The following is a 27,423-nucleotide window of genomic DNA, read 5'->3' as shown; positions in this document are numbered from 1 at the left end:
TCTTCTGTTTTTTTCTGGTTTGTTTGTATTTAATTAAACTTTTAATTACTAGAAATTTTAGATTCACATATATTTGTGAAACTTGTAGAAATAATAGAGAGAGATCGTGCATTTGGTAGTACGTTTTTACAAGGAATTTGTCCATTTCATCTGTGTTGAATTTATGTGTTTGGAGTTGTTCATAGTACTCCTTTATTATCCTTTTGATGTCTGCAGGGTCTCTAGTGGTATCTCTTATTTCATTCATGATATTTGTCATTTGTATGTTCTCTCCTTTTTCTTTGTCAGTCTTTCTGGACGTTTGTCAATTTTACTGATCTTTCAAAAAAATCAACTCTTTGTTACATTGATTTTTTTCTATTTTTCTATTTTCAAGTTAATTGATTTCTACACTGTATTTATTATTTTCTTCTTTCTGCTTGCTTAGAATTTATTGTAATATTTTTCTAGATTCTTGAAATGCAAGCCTAGATAATTGGTTTGAGAATTTTTTCTCTTTTTTTTGTTGTTTGTTTGTTTTTTTGTGGTACGCGGGCCTCTCACTGTTGTGGCCTCTCCCGTTGTGGAGCACAGGCTCCGGACGCGCAGGCTCAGCGACCATGGCTCATGGGCCCAGCCGCTCCGCGGCATGTGGGATCTTCCCGGACCGGGGCACAAGCCTGTGTCCCCTGCATCAGCAGGCGGATTCTCAACCACTGTGCCACCAGGGAAGCCCCTCTTTTTTAATATATGTATTTTGTGCTATAAAATTTTCTCTCAGCCCTGCTTTAGCTGTGTTTCACAAATTTTTATATGTTATATTTCACTTTCATTGAGTTTAATCTACTTTTTCATTTCCTTTGAGATTTATTCTTCGATTCTGGATTATTTAGAAGTATTGTTTGCCTTCCAAATGTTTGGAGACTTTCCCATTATCTTTATGTTATGGATTTCTACTTTGATTTCATGTGGTCAGAAAACATTTATGATTTAAATTATTTTAAATTTGTTGAGATTTGTTTATATCCCAGGAGATGCTCTATCATCCTTTATGTTCCACAGGCACTTGGAGAGAATGCGTATTCTGCTATTGTTGGATGGAATGTTCTAAAAATGTTGTTTAGTTCCTTGTTGGTTAGATCATCAGATGATAGTGTATTGAGTTTGTCTATATTCGTGCTAATTTTCTGTCTATTTGTTCTATCCATTTTTGAAAGATATATTTATGTCTCCAACTGTGGTTATAAATTCGTCTATTTCTCCTATCAGTTCTGTCAGTTTTTACCTCACATATTTTTGCAGCTTTGGTGCATACACATTTAGGATTTAGCTTTACACATTTAGCTTTGGTGCATACACATTTAGGATTATTATGTCTTCTTGGTGGATTTATCCTTTTATCAGTATATAATGTCTCTTTCTGTTTTGGGTAATCTTCTTTGCTACAATGTCTACTTTACCTAAAATTAATATAGCTACTCATGCTTTCCTTTGTAATGATTCCATGATATATTTTTTTTATCCTTTCACAGTATCTGTCCATACTGGTGATTTGAAGTAAGTTTCTTAAAGAGTGCGTGTAACTAGATCATGTTTTTAATCCACTCTACAAATCACTGTCTTAATTGGTATGTTTAGACCATTTACATTTAATGTAATAATTGGTATGTTAGGGCTTTAGTCTGCCACTTTATTTTTTGGTTTTAGTTTGCTCTCTGCTTTTTATTTATCTAGGGTTTTTCTTGCCTTACTGTGTTTTACTTAAAATTTTTTTTAAGATTTCTATTTTGATTTATCTCTTGTGTTTTGAGTACATCTCTTTGCACATCTCTTTTAGTGGTTTCTCTAGACAGTGTTATATATTCATAACTGATCACAGTCTACCTATATTGAAATCTCATCTCCCTTTCTTTCCCTCTACCCCTACCCCATTTATGATATATAAATGCCTTAGATATTCCATCTACATACATTTAGAACCACATCAGACAGTATTCTAGTTTTTGCTTCAAACACCAAACATAATTTAGAAAACTCAAGAGGAGAAGGAAAGCCTATTGTATTTACCTATTTTTTTAATTTACTGTGTTCTTTCTTCCTTACCCCTGTTCCATGATTCTTTTTTTTTATCATACCCTTACTGTTTAGAGAACTTGTTTATTCCTTGTTTTAGGGTATATTTGCTGGCAACAAATTTCTTAAGTTTTCCTTCATTTGAGAACGTCCTAATTTCCCCTTCATTACTGAAGGATGTTTTTGCTAGGCATAAGACTTTTGGTTGAGAGTTCTTTTTCTTTTAGCACTTGACAAATACTGTGCCTCTTCTTTCCTACATCTATGGTTACTACTGTGTTTCTAATTGTTTTTACCCTGTAAGTAAGGTTTTGTTTCTCTCTCCCTTATTTCAAATTTTTTTCTTTGTCCTTAATTGTTGAAGTAACTTATGATGTCTCTCAGCATGTAATGCTTTGGGTTTAACCTGTTTGTGGTTTGCTCAGTTTCTTGAATCTGTATGTTTGTCTCTTGCTAAATTCAGGATGTCTTCAGTCATTATTTCTTTGTGTACTTTTTCATCCCTACCCTCTTTCTCATCTCCTCCTGGGACTCTAAATTACATGAATGTTAAATTTTTTGTTATACTCTCACAAGTACCTCACACGCTATTTATTTTTTTCAGTCTATTTTCTCTCTGTTGTACAAGTTGAGTATTTTTTATTGTTCTAGCTTTAAGTTTACTGATTCTTTCCTCTATCCTTTCCATTCTGCTGTTGAGCCCATCCACTGAGGTTTTATTTTGATTATTACATTTTTCAGTTCTAGAATTTCAAATTGGTTGTTTTTTATACCTTCTGTTTCCTTGTTGAGGCTTTCTGTTTCCTTGCTGAGACCTTCTATTTTTTATTTATTTATTTCAAGAATGAGTGTTATTGCTTGTTGAAACATTTTTATCATGGCTGTTTTAAAATCTTTGTCAGATAATTACAAAATTCTTCTCATCTGGTGTTGGCATTTATTGATTGTCTCTTTTCATTTAGTTAAGAGATCTTTCTGATTCTTGTTTCTTGTATGATAATTGATTTCCTATTGAAATCTGACCATTTCCATTGTATTTAAGGAGAAGAAAAGGAGAAAGTGTAACTCTTCCATCTTCCCAGAAGTAAAAGTCCATAATTCTAATATCTTTTAAAATAGATATTTTATGTATTTTTCTCTTTTAGGAAGAAATACTCATTGTAATAAAGTTGCTTGTAGAAATAAGTATATAACATCTTCATATTCAAATAGAATTGTGATCTATAAATATATATGCAAATTACTTTTTAAGTATATTCATCAATCCCACATTCCATCACAGAGCACTGAAAAAATTCCCTTGGAAAAAGTCATATGTTTACTTCATTATTTTGTAATTATTCTTCTATTTAATTTTTTTGTCTATTTTGTATATTAGTTTTTCTGCTTTCTTTTTCTCATATTCTTGATAAATAGAGATCTGTGTGTGCATGCTTATGTATATATGTTTATATTATTTATGTATATTTAATTTTTCCTAAAACCAAACAGTATTGCCAATATAATTTTATTCTGCTCTTATTTTTTTTATCAAGTTGCTCATTTATAACTAATGTCTTAGGTTGGTTGTGAATTTTGCTGAACAAATATTAAACTACTCCATTTTAATTTTTCTGCTTGGAGAACAGTTGTGCCAACCTCATCAAGTATTCTTAGAGTTGCACGATTTATTTTAAGGAGAGAAAAATTTATGGCATTTTCCAATTTCGATGCCAGTGTTTAGAAATGATGCCTATTTTCATCTTTGAAATTTAAAAAGAAGCATAACTACTGAAATCAGGTTTTTCTAGTTAGGGTATCTTCTGGGGAGAAATTTTTGGGGGATTATGTTAGTAAACATTTCTGTGATTTTTCACACCTTTGTTTTGTGTTCTGTACAGTTTATTTATATGCAGGTATAATACTAGTAGCATGATTATGAAATTGAAAACAGAAGTGATTCAGCTAGTTATCATAGGCTAGAATATTAAAGGGTATCTGCACTCTTTCTTAATTAATTAAACATCCTTTTCTGCATAGTGAGAGCTTTTGTTCTGATTCTAAGAACGCTGCTACTTCATTTTAAAAGTTCAATGATATAAGCTGTAGCATTTCTCACATTAAAGTGTCGTAGTGCCTCTGTGGGAGAAATTGTACTTCTAAGATTCCTCCTGGGAACTCATGCTCTTTTGAATTCTCTATGTCTCAGAATTTCAGAGCTGAAGGAACCTGAGGTTATCTTATGCCTAACTTATACAAGAGTGTAGTAACTCTATGACACACTAATCTCTACTCATTAAATCTTGTACACTTTGGGGAAGAAATAGTAAGTTTATCTCTTTATTTAAAAATGTCAAGGACGAGATAATAGCCTATGCAGAACTCTCATGGCCATTGACACAAGTTTTTAAGAAACTTTATAAACTAATGTTAGGGTTTTTATAATTTCTTAATTCCTTTTATCAAGTCCTATAGCTAAAACATATTCTTTTTGAGCTTTAGCATAAAGAATGTGCAAATATATTGCCAGTAATGTTTTGCCCCACTGTTCCTATCAAAGACTTCCTGAAAAGACTGAGTAATAATTACTCTAATATAAAGTTTTCACAACATTATTTATAGAATAGGTCCCACTCAATATCAATATTCAGCCACATAAGCAGTTATAGTTATGCTGATACTTAAATAAGCTTAACTTAATCCACATAACAAACATATCCATGTTACGTATTGTAGGCCTTAAACAACTCCTTGTTGCTTGATGAATTAAAATCTTTTCGTCAGACATACAAGGCACTTTTTTGAAATGCCCGCTTCCTCTCTCTCATTCTTCTGCAGTCTTATGGAAATTCCTGAAATCCTTAACCAGGTCATGCTCCATGACACCTCCCTGACTATATGCAATTTGTGCCTTTAGTCCAGACCTCCTTATTTGCATAGCAATCTCAACTTTGGTCATCTCTTCCACAGAGCCTTTCCCGACTGTTTCTTCCTCTGTGGAATTGAACCACTTCCCTTTTTGCCTGCCCTGTACCTGACCTGTAGAGATTTTGTATAATAATACCTAGAGCTCAGTTCATTGCCTAAAAACAATGACAAGTCCCTAAATGTCTTTTTATTTTTTATTTTATTTTTTTTTGCTGTATGCGGGCCTCTCACCGCTGCGGCCTCTCCCGTTGCGGAGCACAGGCTCCGGACGCGCAGGCTCAGCGGCCATGGCTCACGGGCCCAGCCGCTCCGCGGAACGTGGGATCCTCCTGGACCGGGGCACGAACCCGCGTTCCCTGCATCGGCAGGCGGACTCTCAACCACTGTGCCACCAGGGAAGCCCCACTGAATGTCTTGATGGCAGAGCTTGTTGTCTCATCTCCCCTCCACCTGCTTTTTTTTTTTTTTTTTTATAAATGATCCGGAGCAAAGGGCTTCACATAGTTCATAGCATTAAGTCAATTAATGTTGGGTTTTGCTTTGCATTCCTTAGCTATAGGTTGAGAAGAAGACTTTCATCCTTTCTCTCCACTTCTAGGTAGGACTTTTAGAAAATCCAGAAAGGCCTGAACCACTTTATTATTTGAGGTGCCCAGATTATTGAGAAATGAAGAAATAGAGTAACATCTTTTTTTTTTTCAATCCAGTCATTTAATTTCTGTGACTCCGTATTGGCGATATGTATAATTTATTTGGAAATCATTTCAAACGTCTTTATTGGACACTTTTGTTCCACAGTTCTCTCTTCACCCATGGCTTTGTTGATTGGCCCACTTCCTCAGCTTTAATCAACTATGTCACACGTCGATCTGGTCCCAGCCATTGCTTCACAAAACTCAGTTCAAAAGAACAGTGGCCTTTGCAATAGGTTATGTCCTTGGTAATAGAACACTCGGATTCTACAGGGCTCCTCCCAAAATGTTCAGATTAGGGAAATAAAGTTGATATATAGTTATTTTATATTTAAAGGAGAAAAATAGGCCAAGATGAATATTCTCCCTCACTTTGACACAGAAATAAAATAATCTATTTAAGACTCTTCCATTGCTAACCCTTAAGGTGAAGAATCAGACTCATCATTTTATTATTTCATTTATTAAAATGTAACATGTATTTTAACAGCATTTATTATTGAAACAAATTTCAGCGTTATCATTGACCACCTGTTACGCTCTTCTAAAATTAGTATTTAAGTAAAGTAACTCATCCAAAAGCAAAGACTTATTTCTTGCATCCGTTCTTCTGTTATTCTAAGAATTGGCTTTTAGGCAAGTCCCTAATGTTTTGTATTATTCTTTAAAAAAAAAGATGTATTATTAAAGATTATTCAGTATTTACTCCAGTCAATAATTTTCTATTATATTACACTAAGATGAGTTTCTCTGTATATACCTGAACTAAGAAAAAGTTTCCTTTTCATTTGAAAACAGAATGACATTGATGAACTTGATCATATTCTCACATCAACATTCAAACAGGAGATACCATATTATGAGTTCCGATCACTCGAAACTGAAATCTACCCTCAAAAAGAACGTGAGTATTTTCCAAATGCATCAATTATTCTGTTTGTCACATTTAAGTGTATGTAACTACTTAATAAATACTATAGCAATATTTATAATACAAATATTATAGCATTGCTGATGAAATGTTTTGACAATTCCCATCCCCTGGTGAGAGAAGTGGTTTTTATTCTAAGGAAATATTTGGATAATGTGTGATGAAAATTGTTCATCATAGCATTATTTATAATTACCAAAAATGGAAATAAATTCCAAAGATAGGTAACTGATCAAATAAATTTTGGTGCATCTGTTAATACAACCATCATAAACAAATTTTATCATAAATTGATTTGCTGGCTGGAGTGATGCTTTGATATATATTTAATCGAATAAAAGCAGGGTATACAGCAGTAGATAGAGTGTGATCCTCTGTTTTAAAAAGTACATATGTTTAATAGCATATGTTTATATATATGTATATATATACATATATATAAATTGATGGTCTGGACAGATATGCATCTGCTAACAGTTATGTTTGGGTTGTGCAATTTCGGAGATTACATTTTTTCAGTTTGCTTTATCTGTGTTTTGTACAATGACTACATATTATTTTTATCATGTAAATATATATACATATATAAAGAAAAGCATATATAGGAGATACTATAAAAAAATCATACTTCTCAATATTAGCACAAGCTCAGTAGCATACTTTCTATATTAGTTTGTTCCTGCGTAGTTGGTTGACACATTGTTTATAATACATTTATATGCCCAGTATGTGCCAAGCACTATGATGGAGATGTAATGGTGAGTAAGACAGGTATGGAGCAAAAGGATATTAGAGGTCTCCTGTAGGCATACTGTAGGACTAATGGGCAGAGCTTTTTTTCTGTATATTTTCTGTGCTATTTGAAGCAGTTTTATCATCAGGCTGGCAGGCCTGAGGGAAGCGGGAAGAAAAGAATAGGAGCCTTAGGCACAGCTGACTGTGATTCACCCAGATGTGCTAGAACCTGCATTATGTATGGTGAGGTTACATTATGGGGAAAGGTCAATGGTAGGCTAGTTCTGAATAAATAATTTGTGATAGTAGAGCAAACTTATTTTTATTTCCCATATACATTTTAACAACACAATTCACTACAAAGGTTAGACATTAGGTTGGGATAGAAAAGGAACATGACATGATCTCTCACTTAAGACACTCATCATTTAACTGGAGAAACAAGATAATATATATGTAATAATAGAAAGAAACAAGGTGTTACACTTCATGAAATTCATTATACTGACAAAAGAATTTTAGAGAAAAGCTGGATTATTCTTCAGGATATGCTTCCTAAAGGAGGTGGGATTTTACCTAGGTCTTGAATTATGTGTCTCAGTGAGAAAAGAGAAAGGAAACAGGAATTCTAAGGAAGAGAAAGTGTATCCAAAGGTATGAAGATGGAATTATTACACAACTTTACAAATTCCCTCAGCACTATATTTTTTTAGGGTTGTGGAACGAGAATTGTGGGGTTGGAGAGGAGAGGATGGCTGTGGTCTCTCATTTTATAGATAAAGAATTCAAGGTGGGATTGAAAGTGCTTCTCAGTGTCTCATTTAGGTTGTACGATATGAATTTTAGAGTTGGAAAGGATGGAATAGACTTGGTCCTTTATTTTTAATTTTTTTTTTTTTTTTTTTTGCGATACGCGGGCCTCTCACTGTCGCGGCCTCTCCCGTTGCGGAGCACAGGCTCCAGACGCGCAGGCTCAGCGGTCATGGCTCACGGGCCCAGCCGCTCCGCGGCATGTGGGATCTTTCCGGACCGGGGCACGAACCCACGTCCCCTGCATCGGCAGGCGGACTCTCAACCATTGCGCCACCAGGGAAGCCCCCTTTATTTTTATAGAAAAGGAATTCTGGCTTGGTTCAAATGGAGCACCTGATCATGTGGATCTGATTCAATAGGTATGGAGTACAGTCAAGCTTCTGCTTTTTAAAAAAACAAGCCTCAAGATAAAGCTGATGCCACTAGTCCTCAGACCTTTCACTGAGTATCAAGGGTGTAGAGCAGTGGTTCTCAAACTTGGTGCATATTATAATTAGCTGCAGAGCCTTCAGAATATCCCGTGCCTAAGCCACACCCCCCAAATTAATGAAGAATTTGGGAGTGGGTTCCAGCTATCAGTACTTTTTAAAGTTTCCCAGATTATTCCAGTGGGCAGCCAAGTTTATCGATCCCTAATGGTTTCATATTACTTTCTCATTACAAAGGTTAGAAAGTTAATAGCATATGAAAATTTGGAACCATTCTTAGAATGTAATGATTATTCTGTATTTGAAAAAATATTTTTATAAAAAATCGCATTTTTAAAAAGAAGCTACAAATGGAAAGTTCAATATAATCTAGGTAATTCATTCAGAAACCATATTGCTGGGTATTGCTAGATGGCAGTTGCTATTAAACCCATAACAAGCAAATAACATAACATTAGGTTCTAATTCGTAGTGGAAGTGCAAAATAACATAATACAAATTACATAATAAAATATGCAAGATAGACATGAATATGGCTGAACTCATGTTTCGCTTGCCTCCTTGGCCCTATAATCTTGGATCAATGTCAGCCTCAGAAAATCTGGTCTTTAAGACGTTGCACCTATATTTTCATAATGTTTAAGTTGAATTGATGATGAGATTTGAGAAGGCTTTATACATAAAGTGGAATTAATGGTAGGTTATTGAAGAACTTCTCTAGAAACACCACTAGAGATATTCTGAGAGGTAAATTCAGCAAACAGTGAATTGGGTGTATTTCCGAATGTCTATCCCTGAAGACAGTTCTCCAATAATTTGGTGAAATGTTTCATTTATTAAACATTTATTTATTACTCTATATTTTAGCTGAAATAAATTGGAGGTTAGGACATTGTGAGGGGAAATAATCATAAGGAACTGACAGAGCATACTTGAGTATTGCCCTATCCTAAGGAGGAGACATGGAGCTACCCACAGATACCTGTTGTTCTTTAAAAATATGAAATTAAATGCTATGTTAATCAAAACTATTTATCTTATTATTATTCCATCCTCTTTTCTTTTCCAAGTTGATTCTGGTAAATTCTGGATTTAGTCCCTGTCACTTCATTTATAATAAGTAAATTGCTATTCCGTGCCACTATGTCTTGGTCATTTTCACTTCTGTCTAGCCAATAAACTTCCTCATTTACTTTTTTTTCCCTTAGTCAGGCAAAGTTGAGGGGGGTGGGAGTGTTGCAGAGATAAGATAGAAAGTGCACAGGAAATCAAATCTGCTTTAATGTTCTCTTACCCTGTAATGCTTCGTTATTGAATTAAAAATACCATTTTCCATTGATAAGAATTTTCCACTGAAAAAGTTCTCCCTGGAAGTAGAATATAATAAAAGGTTTCCAAATGAACTTGATATATTAATGCAATGTATCATACATGCATTTTGAACATAACAGTCATAGAAATAATTCATAACAACTTTCTAGTGTGTGAATCATCAGGGCTTGTGAAATCAATATAGGAGATCATAACAGACAATGTTTCTGATATATAAGACACTAGAATAGAAGATATCAGAGTGCATCCCTTAAAATAAGAGTATCGCTGTGAGCAGCTTCCATTTTGGTTGTAGTTGTCTGTATAAACACACATGGTCTGAGCCACCAGGAAATCAGGTAGAATGACTTGACTTGGTGTAGTGGTGAGGTAGAACAGCACACCTGGACTAACACAATTGCTTTAGTCTTTCTGTGGCTCTCCCCTATCCTGAGTTTGAAGCCATATTCCAGAGTCTTATAAGTCTTAAACTGCAGCAGGTATGTGAATTTCCCTAACTTCTCTTCCGAACCCTTTCAAAGGCTGGGTAATGCTGAGGATCTCTTCTTATTGATAGGAAAATATAAGTAGTATAGCTTGTTTTTAAAAGTGGCTGGAGTTGCAGGTTTAATCTCCGGAAGTAGCAGTCTGGGGAAAAGGAAACTAGGTTACTTTGAGGCAGATCATGTACCTTCATCCAGAAAGTAGAATGGCTTAATAAAGCCCATGCCAGTTTCTAGAAAAGCATGTTAAAATGTTTAACCATTTACAAAAAGTAGTAATATCTTTATCTGAAACAGGACAGCATATGATCACCAGTGACATGTGGAAATGTTAATTCAGTATATTATCTCCTAAAATGTCTGTGAAATGAGGAGCATGTAACTGGATATTCAGTACACATGTAGTAGTCACTGTGGCCCTAGGATTTATCTTGGACTTGTAATATCTTTAGGTTCACAGAAAATAGCTCATTTGCTATCTGAGTAGAGGAGAACTGAATGTCACTGAGTTGTTTCTTTTTATATCATCAAATAATTTAAACATGCAGAAAAATACAGAAAATAATATAAAAAACACCTGTACCTATCATTTAGGATTGCCAAATCTTAACATTTTGTCACGTTTGCTTCACATCTTTTTTTATAAGAAGTAAAATTCTACAGATATAGTCGAATTTCTGTTTCCCTTTGTGATTCCATACCCTTGAAAAGTAACCATTACTTTAATTAAACTTATTGATGAACATTCCCTTGCAGTTCTTCATTCTTTAACTACATACATTTGTTTCCTTAATTCATATACAGTCATGTGCAATTTTGTAGATTTTGTGTAAATGATAATCATACTTTTTCTTCAATGTACTATTTTTGCCCGGTATTAATATTTTTATATTTATACATGTCTTTATGTAGATCTAGGTCATTCATTTGAAATATTCTATAGCATTGAATTGTTTGACTATACCACAGTATGTATCTGTTCTCCATTATTACCCATTATTATTAATGGGTAATAAAGTTTTCAAGTGTTTTATTGTTGCAATTAATTCTATGATGAACATTCTTGCATATGAATTCCTATGCATATATGTTATAATTCCTCAGGAGATACAATTACCAATAGAATTTCTGAGTTAAACAGGTATGTACTTATTCTGTAGTGCTAGATATTTTCAAATTTCTGTGGAAAATACTTTTACTAATTTATAAATAATTCTACCAGCAGTATTGTGCCATTTTTCCACATCTTTTCTATGTTAAGAACTGTGAGTTAAATATATTTTTTGCAATCTAACAGGTGGGAAGTGGTATCTCACTTTTTAATTGACATTGTCATTACAGATATAGTTGAGCATTTTTCTTCTGTTTATTTACATTTCATTTTTCCTCAGTGAATTTACATTTAATAGTCTTCATTTATTTATGTTGGTTATTTTTTTCTTACTGAATTTTGGGAGATTTCTCTCTCTCTCTCTTCATATATATAACATATATATATATATATATATGATACATATACATATATATTCTGGATAGTAACATTTGTCAGTTTTATACATTGCAAATGTCTATTTAATTGATAGCTTGTCTTTTAATTTATATGTTATATTATGAAGCATATAATTAAATTCATCATAAAACTTGGTATCAGAGCTGATCCCCACCTCATTCTTGAAATTATTTTTGCTCTCCTTATTCCTTTAGTTGCCCTAAAGTTTAGTTGTCTTTTAGTTGTCCTATATTTAGGATCAATGTGTCAAATTCCATGAAATACTCTAATAAAATAGAAAGAACATTGTAGATTAATTTAGTAAAAACTGTCATTTTTACTATACTTAACTCTCTCTGTCGTAAGCATGATATTTATTTGGGTTTTTTTTACGTCTTTCCAGAAAAAATATTTTTTGAAATTCTTAAAAACCGTTGTTAGATTTATTTCTGTTTATTTCATGGTTTTGTTAACATCAAAACTATTATTTTAAAATTATTTGTGACTACTCCTTTTCTTGATACCTATGGGATTGAGCCAGGAATCTTCTAAATCTAGCATTGTTCTACATGGAAAGAAAAGTTATTGAAAATGAGGAATTACTAATCTTATTCCCTGAAAAGAAAATTAGGAACAGATGGAAGCAATTATCAAGGATATTTTACAAAAAAAATTTTTCAGTGTCTTCCCAAAATATGAATTTCACAATGCATGAAGTTGTATGGACCTTTCTAGTTTTCATTTTAAACCACTGGAGAAGAAAATTGGGGCAATGAAGAAATCAATGCAAAAGAAAAGAAATGGTGAAGATTATTTCACATTCTGACATGAGAAGTAATAGATGATAGGAAAAAATGTAGTCATGTAAACTCACTTCAAATTAGTAACAAACGCATCACTGTTGGGTAAATACACAAAATTAGGAACAGATTTACACATAACACATTATCAAAACTTGTAGAGCTTGAGTGAATTGGAGCTTTGGCATGTAAATTGACTGTAAAATGATGGATTCTTCCACTTCATTTTTTTTGGTAACACAACCTACCAGTACAGATTTTCACATATCCTACAAAGGATATTTTTAGCATATTTTCAAGTTAGTTTTATGAATTGATGGTTTAATTTGTATCAAATAATAATAAAATTAAGCAACCACTTTGAATCCTGCAAAATGATTTTTTTTTTTTTTTTTTTTTTTTTTATGCGTTACGCGGGCCTCTCACTGTTGTGGCCTCTCCCGTTGCGGAGGACAGGCTCCGGACGCGCAGGCTCAGCGGCCATGGCTCACGGGCCCAGCCGCTCCGCGGCATGTGGGATCTTCCCAGACCGGGGCACGAACCCGTGTCCCCTGCATCGGCAGGCGGACTCCCAACCACTGCGCCACCAGGGAAGCCCGCAAAATGATTTTTTACTTGATTAACAAAAAAAAAAGAAAAGAAAAGAAAAAAGCATTTTTTTCAGTATTATACTGCTATTACTCACTTTTACAGTGTTTCTTCAAGGAGTCTGTGAAGTTTGAAAATAAATGCTTATAAAGATGACTATGGTTTAAGGATGTAAGTAAAAATTAGGAAAAAAGGAAGAAGGAGGTGGGGGGAAAGGAAGAAAAGTTTATGTCGGGGCTAGAATTTGGCCTTCTCCATACTTGAGTTATTCCCCAGACCAGGAAGCACCTCTGACCTTGAGTCTACTGGGAACATAGGGAAGACAGAACAATATGTCTTGCAGAATCAAAGAAACTTCCCTGATCTCAGGCTGCATTGTAACACTCTAGAAATAGGCCGTGTGCCATCCTGAGTCCAACAAGCATTGAGGCCAACCCTTGACCACTTTGACCAATGAGTGGTTAACCTTCTCCACCTCTCAACAACATTCATAGTTCGTTTCTCATTCTGCTCATTGCTATCACTGTAACATCACATAATTGTATTGTTACAATAAGGGAACAGTTGTGTAATAGTTGAGGATTCTGTAGTTATAGATGAAGAAGGTGAGTCTGCAAATGTAATATTTTCTCTCAATTAAGAAAACTTTGATCAAAAAGATTCTGTTAAGGGCTTCCCTGGTGGCACAGTGGTTGAGAGTCCGCCTGCCGATGCAGGGGACACGGGTTCGTGCCCTGGTCCGGGAAGATCCCACATGCTGCGGAGCGGCTGGGCCCGTGAGCCATGGCCGTTGAGCCTGCACGTCCGGAGCCTGTGCTCCGCAATGGGAGAGGCCACAACAGTGAGAGGCCCACATACTGCGCAAAAAAAAAAAAAAAAGATTCTGTTAAGCAATCTTATTTATTCATTTATATTACAAGTGTAAGCAAAGTGTCAGACACTCTTCTAGGCACTACAGACATGGGGGCCATTATAGAAAAATCTGTTTTTTTGGAGTTTTATTTTAATGAGGGCAGCAGAAAAGCAATAACAAAATAAGCAGTTTTATTTCAAAAGGGATACTGGTAATGACAAAAATACAGTAAAGTGAGAGTATAGGGAGTTAGGAGGTGATGACAAGTCATGCAAATATTTTTAAATGGTTTGGTATCATCTAATTTACATTTTAAAAATTGTTGCTATAGAGAACACATTACAGGTGTATAAGAATGGAAGCAGAGAAACCAGATAGGAGGCCATAGTGGTCTCAGGGAGACATGATGGTGGCTGTCACCTGGTGTTGGCAGTGGAGGTGTTGACACTTGCTCTTACCTGATAGATATTTGAAAGTGACGATGGTGAGACTTGCTGACATATTGTCAAAAGCCCAGGAAGGAGGTCATACGTGGTATTCACAGCCATGGCCTGGATGAGATCATTCGATAGAAAGTATAGTTCAGAGCAAAGGTCTGAGTCCTGGGCAATGCAGTATTTAGAGATCTGGAAGAAAAGTTTCCATAAAAGGAGACTGACAGCAGGAATGCCGGCTGAAGTAGGATTATGGTGTCTTGAGACAAGTGAAGAAAATGCTTCTGAGGGAAGAAAGTGATCAACCATGTCACATCCTACTTCAGAGAGTAAGAGTGGAAAATGCCACAAAATAATTTGTGATTTACAGAAATATTCATTAATACCAAAAATGCCCCCCGGTCGATCCAGGTGTTCCCCAAATCTTTGTACCAAGAATACCATGTAGATCTTCTGGTTTCTCCTTAAAGTCTGTATCAGTGGGTAGTGTCTCTAAAGCAAATACTGGGAAGATAAAGAAGTATAGTTCTGATTAACTGCTCCCCAAGACCCCCCAGATTCTGTAAAATATCTAAAAGTAATTGAATATTCAGACCAATTGAGAGAATGCAAGATGTTAACAAGCGAAAAAAGAAGCACTATCCAGGAGAAACAGAGGAGAGGATTATGTCAAGTTTCTATTAACTGCCATTTGGACTCATTTTCTTTGTAGTGAACCTAAATTTCATTTGGTGTATACCTTCCTTCATTTTAAGCACCTCCAAAGTTGAAGACGGAGTTTAGGTATATAGATATTGGGAGAAGGAATGAATAGAAGCCTACAGGACAGATTATGAACAGGGCAGTATAAAATACAAGGACCAGGATAGCAGATGAGGAAAAAAAAATGTAACCAATTAGGCTGAGAATCCAAAGTGTGTGATCACAGCAGGGTTAACAGCACACAGTAAAGAACAAGCTTTCAATCTCAAGCACTTTGCTTCATTGTCTCAGTTACTTTCACATCATTCCTATCTAGCTGAGAACCAGTTTCTGACTTGAGTCATCCTGGAAGCCAGAAAGATGAGCTTTCTCACAGAAAGTTGAGAATTGCACTTTTACAGAAGAAATTCTTGGCAATAATGGCAATCTGGGAAATAAGCATGACCTCTACCCATGATATTTGACTGACTATAAGAAATTGTATCCTCCATGATCATTATCAACAGAATCCAAATGGAGATTACTTCTGTAAGAATATGATGTGTGATGTTTGGTTGAAATATTGTTTCTAACCATGCTTTATTTCTCACAGTGCTGTCAGATGGTGTTTCTCTAAGAAATAAAGGAAATATCTTTTAGCATTAAACTTTCTCTTCTATTTGAGTCTTTTCTGTTTACTACCCATAAGAAGATATTTTTAAAAATGTAAACCATGATGAAAGAGGGACACCCTTAGAGAAACTGAATAGAATGGAGAGAAAGTCTACTCCAGACATACTTTGTATCCTTTGCAGTTTTATTTCACTCTCTTATTAGGTTAATCTCAATTTTATTGGCTACCTACTCTTGCTTATTTATGCAAACCAAGCCCCATTCTTTTTTGTATTGATACTTTTGCTCTCAAACTTTAGTGGGCATCAGAGTCGCGTGGAAGGTTTGTTAAAACTCGGATTGCTAGGCCCCATTTAGAATTTCTGATACCACAGATCTGGGGTGGGCCAAAGAATTTTACATTTTTCACAAATTCATAGATGATGTGGATGCTATCGGTCTGTGAATCACCAGGAAACCGTTGATTGAACACAGCAGTAACGGGTGGTACAATTTCTTTTCTGTTCTTTCCTTTCCTTTTCTTTTCCTTTCTTTTCTTTTCTTTGATAAGTTAAGTACCTGAATAAAATTGACATGAATAAAATTAAAGTCAAGATAGCAGATTTTTTTTTATTCGCTCACTCCATGTCCCAGGACTAAAGATCATGGATACAGAATGAAGTAGTCTTAGAGTGACTGTTTATCTCAAAAATGCATGTTTTTGAGTATCATTATTAAAAATAAAAATAAACCCTCATGAATTCTTAGAAGTGTAACACACTTGGCTTCAAACTAGGAACCCTTCTAGATACTGAGGGAAGATAGAGGAATGTGAGATAAATAGAATAAATAAAACCCATACACTCAGCGGGCACCCAAGAAGAGGGAAGAGAAAATAAAACCACAAAGTTAAGTGTCACTAATGTAGTGTGTTCTGTACTAATAAGAACCAACACTTGCATTTTGTGTACGCTGTGTCAAGAATAATTCTAAGCACCTTACTTAATCTCATTTAATTCCTCTCAACCAACCCATGGTAGGTAATATTTTAAACTCTGATTTACAGATGAGGCATTGAGAACTTATATCATTTGCTCAAATGGTGGCAGCCCTGGGACTTGGATCCAGTCAGCCCAGCTGAGGTTATTAACCACTCCTCAGCCACTGCAGCCCTATACATTGTAAGGAGCTATAGCTCCAGGGGGTCACAGGAGCCCAGAGAAAGAGGGACAGTTGGAGGAAGCTTCCCAGGAAGATGATCTTACATTTAGAGGAAAGGTTATGAATTATTTCTGCTAAATTATTTAAAATTACTACTTTAATGAATAATTTATAAAGGCAAGTTTGAAATTATCTCAGATACTCTTTATGTTATTTTTTGCAGTCCCAGAAACATGGTGATTTTTGTTTCACAGTGCGTGATTTCCTTCAAATCACCACTTTTGCCTCTATGGACAAATACTATCCTTTAGGAAGGAGCCCTGTCTCTTTTGTTCATGGACTTATTCCTAGCGCCTAGAAGAGTTTCTAGCATTCAATAAATATTTACCACATTAACTTGATAATGGCAACAAAGTTAACCATAGACTAAAATCATTGAAACCCTGGTAAGCATTAGGTATTAGACTAGTATTATTTGAGCTCCAAAAATAAAACAGCTCTTCTTTGTAGGAATATAAGGCAGCTATATGTAATGTCACTTTCTTTCCTTTCTACCTCTTATCTATGGCCTCTGCCATTAACAGAATGAAACATCGGCATATGAGCCTTCTGAATGTGCTGCGCTGAACTGTGTGCAGTGAGTGAGACACACATGCTCATCTCCTCTGGGTTGACACAAAAAAATGTAGGTGTTTCAAGGTCAAAAGTAGTAAGTTTAAATCTGTAAGTTTATCGTAGGATTAGGGAAAAAACATAAATAGTGTCCATTAGTAACTGATAACAGGACATAGTCTCTGTAATATTCACTCATTTTTTAAAGAAAAATGCAAGCAAGGGTTAGCTTCAATTACACACACACACACGCACGCACAGCAACTTGCTTTTTTTTTGTAAATTGAATAAATTAATCCTTAAGGAACTCCCTCTTACTTTTGCAGCTGTTGTGCAATGATAATTTTCAAAACTAGAGTGTCTATCCTCTGAAACTCTTGACAGGTCCAAAACCTCCCCCCACCCCCATACTACCCAATCACTACCCTACCTGCAAGCCATCTCCCTGTGCTTCCTAAAGGGATTCCTTTGCTCTCTGGATTATGCCATTACCAAATAGTTACAGAATATCTTTTTAGTGTTGCTGCAGGTGTAAAGATTCACTGCATGACTCTGAGAAGAATAGGAACTCAAAAATGTAGAAGAACTTGGTTTTTTATGTCTTGTTATGGTTTACCAAAACCACCACAGTCATTTTCCTCACTGAATTAGTCAGGATTCTCCAGAGAAATGGAATGAAGAGAATGGACTGAGAGAGAAAGACAGAGAGAGGTTTACTTTAAGGAACTGGCTCACGGGATTGTGAGGCTGGCAATTCTGAAATCTGCAGGGCGGACCAACAAGCTGACAGGTCCAGCAGAAGTTGATGTTACAGCCTTGAGTCCAAAGGCAGTCTGGAAACTGAATTCCTTCCTCTTTGGTGAACCTCAGTCTTTTCTCCTAGGGCCTTCAACTGATTGGGTGAGGCTTGCCCACATTATGGAGGGTAATTGGGTCAAATTCTACTTACTTAAATATTAATCACATCTAAAAAAATGCTGGCACAGTAACATCCAGGCTGGTGTTTGACCAAACAACTGGGCGCCATAACCAAGACAGTTGACACATAAAATTAACCATCACACTCTCCATCATCCTATCGTTCAGATGCCAGCAGCTCTAAACAGCTGTAATCCACCCACACACATTTGGGATCCCCAACAATCAATTTGAAAAATGCTGGTCAATAGATTTGCAAAGCAACTGTAACCCAGTGGATAGAAAAATCTCTCAGAATAGCCTATCCTGGTTTACGGACTTGAGGATTGTTGACGGTGTGGTTAACAGCTGCAATTTGGGTCATATACATAATATAAACTCTTGGTCAAGGAACAGTAGATATTGCTTACAGTGTTAAGATATGTTGAATTGTGGCGCTGTTACCACTTTCCTGTTTCCTGAGAGTGAGGTTACCATGTTTTGCTTAGTGTAGTAAACTAAATAATTGCCTCCTAAAGATATATATTCACATCCTAGTTCCTAATCTATGACTTTGTTACCTTATGTGGCAAAAGGAGCGCGGCAGCCCTATTTCAGAATACTTCCTCTTCCACAAAACAAGGGTTCTGTGGTGATTATTAATGTTTAGTGATACAGCAGCTAAGTTGATAACTAATATGCTCTACTCGAAGACACATATGTCTAATTTGATTTAGCGCTATATAATCGTATTGCCAGCAGCTACCCCATCAACAGCCCCACCTGTGCTTCTCCATGACAATGATCTGTCCCCTTCCCTAATGAATACACTTTCTCTTCTACCTTGTAACTTTGTAGCCATAAACCTGAGTGGTATCTTAAATCAACTCTTTCCTTCAGAGCTTATAAAGTCAATCATCTAGTCCGGTAAACTTTTCTTTGGAAATGTCTGGCATCTCTGTCCTTGTCCATTTTTACTGCCACCACTCTAATTCAGGCCATCAATTATTTCTCCTTCCTCCTGAAACAGCTTTCTAGGAGGTTTCCCTAACATGCTTCACCTTTCTTTCCAACCATCCTACACTTAGGTGCTTCCCAAATCATTCTCAGATTCCATTTATATTCTGTCCCTATATTACATATGCTGGTGTTCCCAAAGCTCTCTCTCCAGCCCCTTTATTACCCAAAAAATTTTCCCAGATTTTTTCCTGCCTTAGTTCACTTTTATTATCAAAATTATTTAATATTTTTTAAAGAATAAATCAGGTTCTCAAGACTCCAAGAAGTCCTCAAAAAATGCCAAATACTCCTTACTAATGAAATCACGCATCTTTGCCAGATAAGTTGATTTACTGCTTGGTAGTATTACATTCCTTGGCGTTCCATGTGAAACCCATACAAGGACAGTGGGTAGCTTTCTACCTGTAAGGCATGGCCTGGTGGTGGTCAGCCATCTGATCCCAGCCCAGCCCAAGTTGTTTCCACACTCTTGCTGTTCCAGGTTTCCTGGATCTTTCTAAGCTCTTTCCTGGCTTCTTTCTAGGTTCTTGGTCCCTTTGCTGTTAAGAATCAGAAGAGACAAAATTGGTAATTTTCAAAAGGTATTTTTTAAATGAACACAGAGGAGCACAGTACAATCACACATGGATTTCTAGAGATTTCTTATTTTAACCAGAGGTTAGCCACAGATTGGGCTGGTTAAACGTGGATCAGCTCCACTCTTTTTATTGCCTCATCACTGTCTGGGTTCAGTAGTGGAAAGTGGACTATAAACAACCCTATTCAAATGCTGTGAGATTTAATTTTAATTAATACCAATTCCAAGAACTGCTAATTATGAAATGTAGGCGAGAAATGTACTCGCCTCTTTGCTTCCTCACATTACCTCCAGACATGGACTCCAAGCTTCCCACTCTTACATATTTTGTAATATGAGAGATAACAAATTGCATCAAAGGCCTTTAATGAACCATTATTTCCCATGTGCATTTAATTTAGAGTATCAAGATTTTAGAAATACGATAATGTTGGTAGTATTTTTGGTTGCTTGAAATCCTAAATAGGGTTAAATGTCTACTCTTTCAACAGACGGGAAGAATGACACCTCACATGGTGTATATGTGCTTCTCCTGTCACAGAGCAATCAGATTCATAAACCCAGCAATGCTCTGTCTTACAGATCCACAGAAATACTAACATTTCATCAGACTCCAAATCCTATGATGAAAGGAATGAAAATCATTACCTTTCTTCAACCTTCACAAAGATCATCCTTACTCCTTTTGTTGGTATCTGATTCGCATCAGGGAAAATTACCCTAAAACCATCTGTGGCATGGCCTCTAGCTCAGAAGAATGTCCTAAATCCTACAGTTCTGACCCCAACCTTATAATTTCATAAATGAAGAAACTGAGGTGCAGGGAAATGAAAGAACTTTCATAAGCACCATGTAGCTGAGCTGGGATTAGAATGCAGATCTCCTGACTCTTTATCTTCTCTTTTTTGTGTGCTTCATTGTTTTGTCCTATAGTGGCTACCTGGTCATCACACATTGAGTGAATAAAGATTTACTATTCCAGATAGTGATTTAAGAGAACAGTGGATTACATGGTCATGCACTTCCAGTTTGCATACTCATCTTACTTTAAAACTTTTGAAGCTAACCCAGGACATACTCCCACTTTATTATTCTGGTGAGAGCTAGGTTAATGTTTTGGAAGCTTGGTTTGATAACTTCAATCTAATTATTGGCCATTGTTTATAGGGATTATGTGGAACTGTTGGAAATGGCTCAGCCCAAACAAACATTTCTTTACTAGGTTCTAGCTCATCTATTTATTTTTATTTGCAAAAACTAGTGAAATTGGATTTTCATTGAAAAATTCCCCTGCCAGACACTTAATTCTGTTCCCCTGAAATTACCATTTGACAGACATTGGCTGAAACAACTGAAAACTGAAAATTTATTTTGTCTGGAGGAAAAGTCAAAAGCAAATTGGTCACCCCTTAGTGTGAGTTATGACTTCTTTATTCACACCTTGATAATAGAAACAGATATAAAGAATCTTCATTAATTAAATGAAAATTGCCGTGAAATGAAGCAGATGTTATACTGTAGATTAAACACATTCTAAAAAGTTTTTTTTTAATATCTTCTTAAGGTATCTATTATTTTAATCTAATAGTTAAGATTAACAAACTGTTTGCAAAACAAATGCTGTGAGTTTACAAAAATAACTAAATGGTCTTTAGGTCTCGTAGGACTTCTGCCTCTGATTAAGATGTACAACATCATAAGAGTCTGTTGTTCTTATTGTAATAGTAAGAAGCAAGCAAGATGATCTTCAAAATCACAGTTTCTTTTTTAAATACAGCAGAAAATGAATGACAAAAGAAACCTAAATGAACTAAATTCCAGAAAGGGACAAGTCCTTCACAAAAGAGAAGAAACTCATGACTTCCATCCCATCCCAGGAGGATAAGAACTCACTGTAGATGAGGAGTAAAGAGAAACCACCTGAACATTTAGCAAACATTTAATGGCTGTACTTAGGCTACTGTGATGGATGAAAATCCCAAAGAGTCCCTGTTACAGAGCGGGTCTGTATCACCCACTAACTCTCTTTTGTAGGCCGTCATAAGTGCACAGAGCTAGTATGCCAATGGCTGGACGAGGGCAGTAAGGTTGAGAGATATCCTTAAAATCCCTGAGGACCACTAGTGGCTGCTAAAGAGTGAGAGTCGGACAGGCTTGCTGAGACAAATCGCATCAAAGCTTTTGCCATGTGGAAAGCAGCAGCAGACAGATTCTAAATACAGAGAGGCATAAAAGTGGAAAAAACACCTCCAAGCTATTGGGATAATAAGGAGTCTGCCTTAACTGAGTGTATACAGAGGCCCCCTCAAAATCTGAGCAAGATATTCTTTTTTTTTTCTTTTTAACATCTTTATTGGAGTATAATTGCTTTACAATGGTGTGTTAGTTTCTGCTTTATAACAAAGTGAATCAGCTATACATATACATATATCCCCATATCCCCTTCCTCTTGCATCTCCCTCCCACACTCCTTATCCCACCCCTCTAAGTGGTCACAAAGCACCGAGCTGATCTCCCTGTGCTATGCGGCTGCTTCCCACTAGCTATCTGTTTTACATTTGGTAGTGTATATATGTCCATGCCACTCTCTCACTTTGTCCCAGCTTACCCTTCCCCCTCCCCATATCCTCAAGTCCATTCTCTAGTAGGTCTGTGTCTTTATTCCCATCCTGAGCAAGATTTTCTGATGTGAAAAATTCTGGAGGCAGAACTGGAGAGAAAAAAAAGAGCCATCCTGTGACCCAAAGGCTGGCAGCCAGTCTGTAGAGCAACAGAGATTTCTTGAGTCTTACCAAAGCTCAGGTCCCAAGCTGTGCTGAAGAAAGTTATGATTCTGCCGTCAAAATATTTGAAGCCAGTGGTTAACTAAATCGAAGTAAAGCCTCAGAAAATGACCAAGTTCTGCTCACTTACAGATTAATTTGAATCAGCTTCCAAGTCTAGTTGTCTGACTGAAGAAAGGGTATGCCTTATTCTAGGGGTAAATATTATTTATTTCAGTCCTTTAGTACAATGTTCAGCATGCAATATAAAATCACAAGGAGCACAAAGAAGGAATGAAAGATGACCTGTGGTCAAGAAAAGAGACAGTCATAAGAGGCAAACACAGAAATGCTCCAGATGGTGAAATAATTCGGATAGGAACATTAAGGTAACTATGATAAATATGTTACAGAATCTATTGTAAAAGTTGCACAACATGCATGAAGAGATGGAGATTTCATCAGAGCATTGGAAATTGTAATAAAAAACAAAAGGAAATTCTAGAAACATAAAATATCAGAAAATTTTTAGATATTTGACGAGCCTAATTGTAGAAAAAAGAGAAAAGAATCAGCTTACTTGAAGACAGTCAAATTATTCAAGCTGATAAAGAGAGGAAAAATCCAGAGTCTAAGTAAAGCCTTAAAAAAAGAACAAGCTCAGGGCTTCCCTGGTGGCGCAGTGGTTGGGAGTCTGTCTGCAAATGCAGGGAACGTGGGTTCGTGCCCCGGTCCGGGAAGATCCCACATGCCACTGCAATGGGAGAGGCCACAACAGTGAGAGGCCCACTTACCGCAAAAAAAAACAAAAAAAAACAAAAAAAACAAGCTCAGCTCATCTACGTATTAATTTGGCTCAGTTTTGACTCAAGGTCTATGAGATAATACTACATGATCAAACATGTATAATTGAGTTCTCAGAATAAAGATGAGAGACAATGAGGCAGAAAAATATTTGAAGAAATAATGGCTGAGAATGATCCAAAATTGAGGAATGACATTAACCCACAGATTTAATAAGCTCTGCAACCCCCTAGTAGAATATATACAAAAATATTATACCTACACATACCATAGTTAAAGGTGTATGTAGGTATAATATTTTTGTATATATTCTACTAGGGGATGAAAATCAAAGATAAAGAGAAAATTTTAAAAGTGCCTGTGGTAGGGGTGGGGATGAGGATGTGTGTGTTGAAGAAAGCACATGCCATACAGAAAACAATTATAAGAATTACGTCTGACTTCTCATTAGAAATAGAGGGCAGAGGACGATGGAATACAAGAGTATATACTGTTTGATCCCATTTATATGAAATACAAGATGAAATAAAATTTATCTGTGTTGATAGAAATTACACAGTAGTTGCCTCTGAAGTGACGAATTGACTCGAATGGAGCAGGAGGGGACTTGTGGTGGTGATAGAAGTTTCCTTAGCTTGTTTTGGGTGATGGTTACATGGGTGTATACAACTGTCAAGATGCATGAAACCGATGATCAGTGTATTCTTAAATATAAATTATACTTCTGTATTTTTTTCAGAAGCCAATCGAAACATCAGTATCTTTTAGCAAAAACATTAGTGATCATGTGATCTAGAATGAAATTAAGCACTGAAGAATAGCAAGGGACAGCATGTAATACTCCCCTGGGTCACAGACACATTATTTGATCAGCACTCCTTCTCTGACACTGAGTCTATGCCCATAAGAGAGTATAGCCTCCTCCAGCAAGTTTTTATTTTATAAGATAAAGAACTTCCTCATCTTATGCTGTTACAAACATGCTTGTTCCCCACACAGAGCAATCCATTCATATCTCACATTCTCATAATCATCCAATCAAGGCTAAAATATAAAAAGTTTGATTTTATAAAAAGCAGGATACTGAAAAACCCAAACTATTTCTTAGCATAATCATACCTGTATTGATATGAATACCTTTATTCACATATAAATTTCATATGTATAGAATATAATAAGATATGCACATACTGAGTGTATTTAATTTGACATTCTGGAAAAAACAGTGCTAGAAATCACAATCTAATTAGTATTAAAATAATTAATACAGCTCCTATGAATCATTTAATTTTTTGAACTGTTAACTCTGTCATATACTAATTTTAAAAAAAATACCTTAAATTAGAAATTTTCTAGTTATTGGTCATATTATATTAGCAAGCTGAGCATCTCCTACATAATGAAGATAAGCAGGCAAAATGACCTCATCCAAGAACATGAAAGGTACTGCTGTAGTGATGACACTGGGGCAGGTGTGAAATGGATTCATCATTTTGTAAAGGACCATCTATTCCGGGGTCAGTCTCTCAGGATGGTAACTACTTTGGAATAACGAAAAGAATGAGTGATCATAAGGTTGGGGCAAAGGGGAGTTAGGGCAAGGATGCTTTAAACTATTTGATGCAGAAGAAGGAGAAGGAAACTAATAATTTATTGAATACCTGTTATGTTTCAGACACCTTTCTGGGCACTTTTTATATGTTGTCATTTAATTATCTCAGTAGCCCTACAAATTTGGATGAGAAAGCTGGGCTCAGATACTGAGTGGCTTGCTGAAACGTCACATAGTGAATATATGGCAAAGCCAACTAACGCTAAGCCCATGCTTTTGTAACTGTCATATTCTGTATTGCCCAAAGGATATAAAGATATGGTAATTTAGAGGAAATTTCACCTCAACAGAAGTAATAATGTCTAATGATCAGTGTTGTCTAATCAAGAAACAGGCTGCTTTAGGAAGTAAAAAACACTCTCTCATTAGAGCTATGCAAGCAGTAACTAGAAGATCATCTTTTATAGACTCTAGGAATGCAATTCTGTTACTGGATAGGAAACTGGAAAAATGTCCTCCAAAACTCTTTCAGGTCTCTAACTTCACAAAGCATTCTAGAAGATTAATGGCTTTTCAGCTACAACTAAAAATGAAATAAAGAAATGGAAATTAAAGGAGCCAGCCTTCAAACCTGTACTCCCTTTTAGTATCAGCAGCATAATCTTAAATCAGCAGAACTTCTTGCTTTTGTGTGCCAGAAAGCATGGTTCAGAGTATCAAAACTGTTAAGAAGTGAGCCCTGGAAAACCATGTCCACTTGGTCCTTTTTATTCTTCCTGGTGTACAAAAATAGAGAGACTTTTAATGAAGTTTATTGTAGTTGTTTCTAATATTATATTACCTTAAACTTGAAGAATTTACTGACAGGGGAAGTTGGTGAGGTTAAAAGGTGAATGTGTTCCTATAATGATTAAACACTTACTTAATGAAAATATATTTTAAGCTGCATTAACAGTGATTTCAAAGTACAACAGAATAACAATGTGCAAGAACAATGCATATGGCATTTATTGGCAGGTGATGATGTTTTTTGTATATTGTATGGTATGACAAAGAGAAAGATGACCAAGGGCATGTAAAAATCTGACATTATCATGCAAATATTTTTCTTTATTAACTTTGGTTTGGTTTAATTATAGCAGAAATTATTTTATAATCCATTTAAATGAAAATAAATAGAAAATTATATCTTAATTCCTTTTGGAGAAAATACATTATTTTTATTTTGAAAATTGGTACCTACCTTGAACAGTTTCAGCTTTTATAAGCTCATCTTCATAAAATATTAGATACTTTTTTAGTCACTGCTCACCATATAAGAAGGGACAAGTGCCTTTATCACTGAAATACTATCCTAGATTTACCTACGGCCATTTTAGTTCTAACACATTTTGAAGGATAAAATATTTCCTTACTGTAAGTTCTTAACATGTCCTGAAGGTTTTTGTTTTGTTTTGTTATGTTTCCTGTTAAAACATACAAACTAACAAACTAGATAATTTATTCAGCCCTGAAACACCCAAGTGAATTGAAAACTCCAGGTTTAAATCCCCTCTCTTTTCCTTTTTTTTTTTTTTCCTTGGTCTACAAAACAGCAAAGTAAATGAGGCCAGATTCACAGTTTTCCAAAACATTATGAGGTGGCTGTTTTCATTGCTTTAGAATTTTGCTGGAAGACAATTGACTTTTGCTTTGATGGCTTTGTTTCTGTTGCTATAAGTCTTCACACTGCTTGCTTCTAATAATGCCATAGCTATTAAAGTAAGCTGGTGTGTAACTTCTGTAACACAATTTTTCTAGCTAGGTATGAAAGTGTAAAATAATAACAAACCATCACTTATCCGCATGTGTGTGTGCTTGTGTGTGTGTGTGTGTGTGTGTGTGTGTGTGTGTATTTTGGCATTGTGATAGCAGTATACATTCATCGTTTTATAGTTATGCATAATTAATACATGTCTTCTAACTAATAGCTAATGTATAATTAGGAAATTCAAATTCCAGAACATTGATATGAAACCTGTAAAATCCTGATGGAAATTTCCATATTGAAGATTTTTATAAAAGTGCCTATTAGCTGTTGCAGTTACTTTTTGAAAGAAAAATTTCACATAAAAATCTAACATAACTCACACCCCCAGGAATTTCATGTTCATTTCAACTTCAAAGAGAAGCAAACTAGGCATGGCAGTAGAAAATACAAAAAGTTTTA

General features: G+C 35.6%; 1 protein-coding gene across 1 annotated transcript in view; it reads left to right on the top strand.

Annotated features, from left to right (window-relative positions):
- The window catches only part of BANK1 (B cell scaffold protein with ankyrin repeats 1), a 310,241-nt gene that overhangs the window by 124,120 nt on the left and 158,698 nt on the right, over positions 1–27,423 (top strand). The window contains 1 exon segment of the mRNA XM_032632810.1: positions 6,450–6,555. Coding sequence (XP_032488701.1) covers positions 6,450–6,555 — 106 coding nt within the window.

Source organism: Phocoena sinus, chromosome 5 (assembly GCF_008692025.1).
Source record: "Phocoena sinus isolate mPhoSin1 chromosome 5, mPhoSin1.pri, whole genome shotgun sequence".
In the NCBI taxonomy this organism is placed as follows: Eukaryota; Metazoa; Chordata; class Mammalia; order Artiodactyla; family Phocoenidae; genus Phocoena; species Phocoena sinus.
This window is presented reverse-complemented; position numbering and strand designations above follow the sequence as displayed.